The following is a 9,086-nucleotide window of genomic DNA, read 5'->3' as shown; positions in this document are numbered from 1 at the left end:
CAGATCTTAAATTCTAAATCATATATGAAAATGGAAAACTCTAATTGGATGGAGTCACAAATACACAAGACAATTGAGCAAATGCAAGAAATCATTGAAGGAAGAAATGATTTGCACCCCTAGACCTAAATAGAAAGGGACTTTATTAACAAGTTGCATGGGATTCCTATTTAGTAAGGGCTCCTCATCCTAAGACCATTGCTTTTAGGACACCCATCTGCCATTGAGTCTGCCTACCGCAAATGGTGCCGACATGACGCTGTTGGCATATAGGTAGCAGCAGCCCCCCGTGATTTAGTGCTACCAAATCTCATATTAACCTCGTTTGATTAGATTTATCTCTTACTGGTTTTTTGAATGTCGGAATTTTTAATCTTTAATTATAATTGTTTCAAATATTTTAAAAAATTAAATTTAATAAAAATTTATATTTTGGAATTATTCCATCGAATGTTTTTAAAATGTATTCTTTTATATTTTTATTAATAATGAATTTTATGATAATGGGTCAAAGTTAAAAAAAAAATTGACGACAAAATAAGAGACAATTAAAGTATAAAAGAGAGAATATCATTTTCTTAAAGTTTCTTTTAACTCTTATCTTCTCTCATTTGTTTTTATAATCCGATTTTATCTGAAATAAAAAAATAAGTTTTAAACTCAAAATATTTATTAATAATTCTATTTGTTTTTTTTTAATATTTCGTTGAATCTCACTTTAGTAGTAATCACTAAGCTATTGTATAGTAATGAGTTTTGGTATTAAGTTTTGGGGTTTACTTAATATTTTCAAGGATAGGTTATATTTTCATGTCATTCAATTATTAGCTCAGTTATAAGTGAGTTATTTTTTTCTAAATATTATAATTTAGTTATTCGATTAAAATAATATTACAAACATGTTAATGATGGTTAAATATTAGATGAACTAGTGGCATTACATGAAATAATAATATTTTTAATATTTAAAATTTATATGTATTACTAAATTGATCCTAATTTAAAATAATGTAACAAATTTAACTCTTTATATCTAAACTATTTTTTTTATCAATTTACCATTTGTTTTCTGAATCGATTATTATTTTTAGATAAATTACTTCCCCTTTCCCGGTAAAATAATAAATTAACAATAATATATTGTTATTTCGTGATAGAATACACTTATTTAATTATTATTTTGATCTAATGAACTCACTCAGTTTGAAAATATCATCAAAAAGTTGATAAAATTTTTAAATATAAAAAATTGAATTTATTAAATTATGTTGAACTAATACTAAATTCATAAAATATATAAATTTAAAAAATAAGATTATTATTATATTAGACTATTAGGCATGTGTTTTAATTTTAATGATAGAGTAATATATTTATAATAATATTTTAATTAAATAATTAAATTACAACCCCGATTGTAATAATGGAGTGACTTGATGTTGAGGCATATTTTACCCTATTTTTAAAAGGACACAATTAGAATGTTTTTAAATCTTTTAGGGGCGTAATTAAAATTCATAAAATTTTAGAACTAAATGATAGCTTTTGATTTTTTTTTTGACTGTATTGGTTAGACAAAATGCTTTACAATAAGAAATTTAAGACCTAGAAGGAAGTAGGGCCAAAGCACAAAACTGATAAATTCACACCAATTTGTGTTATGCATGCCACACACAACACACGCAGATTCTTCTTCTTCAATCATCACTGCCCTGAGTTCTTCTTCGGTAGCTGCAACAAACAAAAACGGTGATAATTGTCGAGAGCTACCATTGCCGTTCTCTCGGTAAATCGATTCATGTGACGGACTATCCAAGTGCATGACCTCGAGGTATCGTTGGAGCTGAGAGGGTTAGGATCCCGAGTCTGGTGCTGGAGAAAGCTGGATTCGTTCTTCCCGACTCCATTTCCCGGAGGCAGATCACCGTTCGGAACATAACCTTCCTGAGAAACATGATAATGCTGAAGACTCCGACGGACAGGGCTCGATAAGGCATTTGAGAAAACATAATTCTTTGGCTGCGGATCACAATGGTCGGGGCGAGTTCCCTGCACAGAAGTTTGGCAGGATGAGCCTGAAGATATCATGAAACCGGGATTCACAAACGGCACCGTAGGCTGGGGTTGATGCTGTTGGCTTGGTGCCCTAGGTGACATTGATGGTTCCTCACCACAGTAGTCTAGCTCATTCTGCAAAGAAATCATGAAAATCTTCAGATTCTCAGAATATAGTAAAGATAACCTGATATAATCACAAACAGGAAGGATCGAAAAACACGAAATCGTAAGAATTTCCAAAGGAATCAAAAGAAGATTCCCACGGGTCCGAACGGGGAATCTACCAGTGCCGTCTTTGTAACAAGAATGCTAGTGCTTGGACACATCTTCAGAGTCTAAAAGCTACAAGAATATCAGAATACTACTTCCGAGTTTTCCAATTCCTAAAGCAAAATAAGTCCCCCGTAAGTTTCTAACATATGAACAGACCTATGTTGTTCCGACTTTATTTTTCTCGTATTAGTCACATCTGACACAGGTGTACAATACAAATCTGGACAGAGGTCCGAGTATATGACCCTCCGATACACAAGAAAAAAGGAAGAGAAATTGCATTTCGAGTTTAACACGGCAGCCAAGGAAAATGGGTTCGTCATACAATTTCAAAACAGGCAATTAAGAAAAAGCGATATTCATTCAACGTTAGGAGGAAGCATAGAGACGATATTTCAATGAGCTACATTATAAATAAAATGGCATAAGGCTTATCTTTGTGCACCTTCGTGTATTACAGTACTAACAGAAGTCCAGAACAAACACATTCCAAGAGTGACTGGCAGATTAGGAATTTAGATCAGGTCAATCTCGAGTTTAGCTCATTAGAAGTTCTGGTTGCAGCAGAGTCAGATTCTTTCAGGTTAGGGTGTTTGGCTTTTAGGTCGATTCGGGTATCTGATTTGGATTTTTTTTTCAGGCAAGGTTTAGCATTCAGATCATTTTCCAGCCTCTATGCAAATTAGAAAACAGTCAAAAAGAACAACATACATGAAGGTAATTGAGGATATCCGTAGTTGTTACTCTCGATCCCGCGGCCCGCCTCTTGTTGTCTCCGAATCCACTGATAAAGTTTTTTCCTGAAAGCGAGTTCAAACGATCTATTAGCATAAACTTCAAGCTCACAACTAGAAGCACTTCATAGATGACTGGACATGCAAGTTCACAAATGAAGGCTGAAAATCTATAATTTTATAGATTTTACACTCGATGTCGTGTAAAAATATGCAGACCATTACTCTTAACAAACAAAACATGCAGAGTTTATGTATGGCATTCAAAGTTCTGTTCAGAAGTTACATTTCCAAATCGAATATAATAATTCTAAAGCATGTCTTAGCACACTTGAGTGAGCTCACTCTATCGATGATTTACAATCCGCCATCAAACTGCCAATACTCCCCTCCCAAGTCCAGTCTTTACCGCATTCTATTAAAACCAAAAGGACTTAAATTCGAAACTATGAGAGGATTCTAAATTAGCTGGTTGAATGGCTCGGTGACTGACGAGTTTCGAGCTTTAAACGGCATACACCTAAAACAAGTGGTATCGATGGTTTTGTTAGCTTCAGTACTTCAATTTCCACACTCCTAGACTCTCACAAGCAAGGCCACGGTGTAAGAGAGTATTGAGCCTAAGAAGGGAAAATGGAAATTCTTTCGTCGATGCCAAAGTATCGAGGCCGACCAAAAGATTAGCTCAAATCGAAACTCGCCACATGTTTAAACACCCCTTTTCTTTAATTAAGATTAGAATTTAGGCTTTTAAAAAAATGCACCACACTGCCTTCAAGCCGAATCACAGAAAAGCAGAAACGCATTATAGATGGAGAGCAGTGGGGGGGGGAACATAATCATATCAATCCACAACCCCTAATCCTTCTCGCATAAAAAATATGCTTGTTTACCACAATCAATAAATTATAAATAAATAAATAAATAAAACAAGCTTGATTGATCGAAATCATATCTTTTTGAACTACTCAAATACAACCCAAAATAAAAAAAAACAGACAAAAATCCATCAAGCTTTTTATCACATACAAATAACAATCCAAAATTCAATATTTTCACATCCAACGCTATTAAATCTGTGTAAAACAAAATTGGTTTTGCATTGTGTAAGAACATCTTCTCCCTATATATATATATATATATATATGCATGCAAAAACAGATATAAAAAGAACATGAGCTAAATTGCATACAAATAACAACCCAGAATTCAATGAATATATATATATATGCAAAAACAGCTATAGAAAAACCCATCAAGCTAATTTCATACATATGACAACCCAAAATTCAATATATACATATATGCAAAAAACAGCTATAGAAACCCATCAAGCTAAATTGCATACAAATGACAACCCAGAATTCAATGAACATATATATATATATGCAAAACCAGATATGAAAACCCATCAATCTAATATTGCAAGCAAATAACAACCCAAAATTCCATAAATACACACACACACACAAAGAGAGTACAAGGCTATGGCGTTTGCCAGCTTGGAAGGAGAGTTTCTGCTGGTTCATAACCTGAGTATAAAGTTGAGACAGAATTAGCGGCGCTGCAAAACGAAGTGTACATAGTCCGATCCACCTAGGCTCGTCGCTATTGACTTCCTCTTCTTCCCCCATAGTTTTTCCCGACTGGGTTTGCCGATACCCTCGTTTTTCCACGATCGAAGAAAGAAGGGAGAATTTATTTATAGTCCTCCCCTTCGTTTGCTTGATTCGGTTTAATTGCTGCAGAGAGAAGAAAAGGGGATGCTTCGGTTTTTGTAACTCTATATGAAAGACAAAAGAGGTTGCACGGAGGTTGGAAACTTTAACCAGTGCGGTTCAACCGCGTAAACAAATGGGCAATGGATAATATACAGCTTTTAAGTGCCGTTTCCAATGACGTTTTAATTGTGCTATTCGTTCCCATTGTCAATAACGCCACGTTTCTGCTTGTAAAATGAAAGTTCCCATGTGATTTTTTAATAATATATTTAAGTCATATTAAAATTATTTATTAAAAAATGGTTCCATTAATACCAATTGATAAAGAGATCAAACGAAACACTACTTGTCTGAAAGGTTTAAAACAAACTAAAAGAAACAACAAAATCACATCCAAAAACTTGTCTTGATGCAAACCATGCTTAAAGGCAAATAAACAACCATCTGCTGCCTCGTAATAGACTTCAATACGAAGCACTCAACGCTTCTTGGAGACACCGACAGTCTTTCCTCGGCGACCGGTTGTCTTGGTGTGCTGACCACGGACACGAAGGCCCCAGTAGTGCCTCAGACCACGGTGGTTCCTGCATCACGGTATAATGTCAATCATTAGCTGGTCACAACTACATGACACACCCTGATATCCGGGGCTGCATAAGGTTACTAATCATAAAGGAAATGTATCAATGCACAAACATAAGATGCATTCCAACTTCTAGATATTCGTTAACATAGCTCTTCACTTGTTTTAACCACAATGACAAATATAAGACAGCATCATAGCAATACAAGGAAAACCTAACCACCACAAGACTCGAAAGCGTGCAAGACACCAACCAAAAAATGTAATAAAAAGGAGAGACAACACATTTTCTATATTGAGCTTTGATATAAGAATAGCATTGTAAAACAAAACTGTCCCAAATGAATTTTGTAGATGATTACTCCCAGGCTTGGAAATGCAAAAGCAGATGTCAATAACCAAAGGATGTAGTAGTTTCGATCAAATTGTTTCAGACATTGAATATACAAGGGCAACACTAACTCTTGAACAGAGAATTAACCTGATCTTCTTCAAGCGCTCCAAGTCATCTCTCAACTTCATGTCGAGAGCATTAGACACAACTTGGGAATATTTCCCATCCTTGTAATCCTTCTGCCTATTCAAAAACCAGTCCGGGATCTTAAACTGCCTCGGGTTCGCCACAATCGTCATGAGGTTGTCCAACTCCTGTGCGGTCAATTCACCAGCCCTAATAAACAACAACAACAAAGTATATCAGATTCAAGTTTTTCAAAACAACCCACAAAGAAACAAAAAACCATTAGGCATCATAATCGTTCCACAGGCAAATACCATACAACACATACATAATTCCAACCTAGAAAAGACCACTTGATCTAAGTTTTCAATGTCAAATATACAAATGCATACCATATATCATTGTATAAACCTTGTAACATGAAACACAATAACCAAAACTAAGACTAAGACACATATAAAAAAACATTTTTTCTTTGCATATGCAAATTGAAGAGATAAATCAAACCTCTTGTTCATGTCGACATCAGCTTTCTTGCAAACAATGTTGGCGAAACGCCTTCCAATACCCTTGATGGATGTCATAGCAAACATAATCTTCTGCTTTCCATCAACGTTGGTGTTCAACACACGCAAAATGTGCTGGAAATCTTCGTTGGTTACAAGAGACTATCACACACGGGAAAAAAAACAATTAGAACGGAGTTGAACGATACAATCTTTAGGGTGAAAAACACAAACCCAAATTCAGAAATCAAGTAAATCCCACTTTACAAAAGCTCATAACAACCCATTCCTCGTTTTCCCAGATTTAGACAAAAACTGAGTTGGGCCAAGAAATAAAACGTTTCTAAACTACTGTAAGTGATGAAAGGATGGATTAATGAGAACAGAAATGCAAGTATAAGGGATTCGGATGAGAAAGATGGATTTCTAATTACCATTTTTACGGTAATGAAGAAATTCGGCGGAGAGAAGAGGCTCTCGGGGGACTGATGAGCTTATGCAATATGCAATGGAGGCCAAAGCTAATAACTAGGGTTTTATCTTACATATATATAGTAATTGGTGTAGGCTTTTAGGGTTGGGCTTTGGGCTAAAAATCCAAATTCGCCTTCCATGGACAATAAGATCAATATAAAAAAATGTAAATAAATTTTCAAATCTATACTAATACTAAAATTAAAATTTATTATAAATATATTAACGTGTGTATATGGTCAACATTAATTATTTAAATTAATTTTTATTTATATTATTTTTAATATTTTATCGATATTATTTTTATTTTTTCATTTATTTAAGCTGATGTAATAACACCAAAAACTATCAATAAAAATTTTAAATAATATGAAATTTTTTAGAATTTTATGATTTTGTATTTTACAATTTTTAAGTTTTTAAAATGAAGATTCCAAAAAATATATACATAATTATAAAAAAATATCAAATATTTTTCTAAACCAATTTGATTTTACATTTTCTGAATTTATTTAGTTTCTCTATTTCTATTTCATTCAACAGTTTTTAAATTACCACACCATCCTAATGATGAAAGAATCGAGTATTATGAAAGAGATAACAATGAAAAACATTAAATATCTAGAATATATAAAAAATAATTTGGCACAAATCAACTCACCTCAGTGGTTAAAGGAATCGTTGTTGTTCTTAGAGGTCACAAGTTCGAACACCAACGACTACAGCAGGGTGATTGAGCGTTCATTGTCAAATGATTGAGAGTATTTAAAGCATACTTTGATTTGTAATCATCTTAACTTAATAAAAAATAAAAATAATTTGATTTAATTGTATCATATATCCCAAAATTATAATTTCCATTTTAATTAACCCTTAAACTTTTGAATATTCCAAATTCATCCCTAAACTATGAGTTTCATTTTAAATTAGTCATTAAGCTTTTGAACATTCCAATTTCATCCACAAACTACGACCCTCACTCTAAATTAGTCCCCAAACTTTTGAATCTTTCAATTTCATCCCCAAAGTCATCCAAATATGTAATTAGTTTTAAGCATAGTCTAACCTAAATTTTTATTTTGTTTCAAACATATAATAATATGACTTGGACTAATGATTTTATTAACAACAAATGTGATTATATATAGTTCGGGATGAAATTGAAATGTTCAAAAAGTTTGGGGACCAATTTAGAATGAAGGTCATAGTTTGATGATAGAAACAAAATATCCAAAAGTTTGACAATTAATTTAGAATGATAGTCATGGTTTAGAGATGAAATTGAAATGCTTAAAAGTTTAGGGATTAATTTAGAATAAGTCATAATTTGAACTGTATGATGCAATTAACTCAACTAATTTAGATACCTAAAATTGAAAAATATTATACTTAAAAAATTGATTATAAGCCCTTACAAAGAAAACAGAAAAAGCAATTATATCAAATAAAAATGGTAATTTCATGTTATTAGAAGAGGGGGGGGGGGAATGTACAACACAGTCCTCGTTGCATTCTTCGAGAGCTTCACTTGAAAAAAGAATCCAAAGGGTAAAATATGTCATGTCGAGACATTACAGCTAGCGGAGTTCAAAAGAAGGTATATGAAAGATCGGATTTTTGAAATTTTTGGTATCAAAATTTTGGAAATGACCATCCAGTTAAGTTGGTAGAGCACAAGGTTCTTAACCAGGTCGTGGGATCGAGTCCCACGGAGGGCATTTCATAATTCGGAGGTCTCTTACGGAAGTTGCTCTCAACCTGGTGTTGGGGGTAGCCTACTATCTTACCTCCCCTTACCCCATACATATGGGAAAAAGGGACAGCCATTTCTGGTATCAAAATTTTGGCATGTATCTCAACCAATTACATTTGGGTATCTGTATTTTCGGGTCAATAGTGTACAATTCATAATTATTTTTTATTTTTTTAAATTATATTATTTTAAAAAAAATCTAAATTTTAAATTTTAAAAGCTCATAATATATAATTAACAAAAGGTTTAAAAATCAAATTACATAATTGAAAAAATTATTAAAAATTAAAACAAAAATTATAGTTAAATTTCAAATGTTTCAAAGTTAAAATAAATATTTTTAAAAATAATTTAGAATGTTATTGTGAAAAAATTTAAGAATTTAAGAATTTAGAATGTTATGGTGACAAAATTTAAGAAATTAGAAATTTAAAATATTAAAGTGAAATAATTTGAGAATTATAAAATAAAAATAAAATATATATATAATATACCAGGTCAACGGATACCCGTTAAACAACATT

General features: G+C 32.6%; 1 protein-coding gene and 1 pseudogene across 1 annotated transcript; both read right to left on the bottom strand.

The window, feature by feature from the left end:
* Window positions 1–1,564: 1,564 nt before the first annotated feature.
* On the bottom strand, window positions 1,565–4,898 carry LOC120155779 (annotated as a pseudogene).
* Window positions 4,899–5,118: 220 nt separating this feature from the next.
* LOC120155780 (40S ribosomal protein S18-like) lies at window positions 5,119–6,905 on the bottom strand. The gene is made up of 4 exons (XM_039167242.1): window positions 6,770–6,905; window positions 6,337–6,497; window positions 5,851–6,039; window positions 5,119–5,370 (listed from the first exon to the last, which is right to left on the bottom strand). Exons 1-4 carry the CDS (start codon window positions 6,770–6,772, stop codon window positions 5,265–5,267), a joined length of 459 nt encoding a protein of 152 aa, XP_039023173.1. The 5' UTR covers window positions 6,773–6,905; the 3' UTR covers window positions 5,119–5,264.
* Window positions 6,906–9,086: the final 2,181 nt, after the last annotated feature.

The sequence above is a fragment of the Hibiscus syriacus genome, unplaced genomic scaffold (genome assembly GCF_006381635.1).
Source record: "Hibiscus syriacus cultivar Baekdansim isolate YM2019G1 unplaced genomic scaffold, ASM638163v2 tig00111208_pilon, whole genome shotgun sequence".
Lineage (NCBI taxonomy): Eukaryota > Viridiplantae > Streptophyta > Magnoliopsida > Malvales > Malvaceae > Hibiscus > Hibiscus syriacus.
Note: the sequence above shows the minus strand (reverse complement) of the source record. Positions and strands in the feature narration are given on the sequence as shown.

What these genes read in the sequence shown, in the direction of transcription:
- LOC120155780 (XM_039167242.1), bottom strand. An exon ending in GATGTCGACATGAACAAGAG is followed by an intron (nt 6,040 to 6,336) that starts GTTTGATTTATC and finishes GTTGTTTATTAG; the next exon opens with GGCTGGTGAATTGACCGCAC. An exon ending in GAGCGCTTGAAGAAGATCAG is followed by an intron (nt 5,371 to 5,850) that starts GTTAATTCTCTG and finishes ACCGTGATGCAG; the next exon opens with GAACCACCGTGGTCTGAGGC.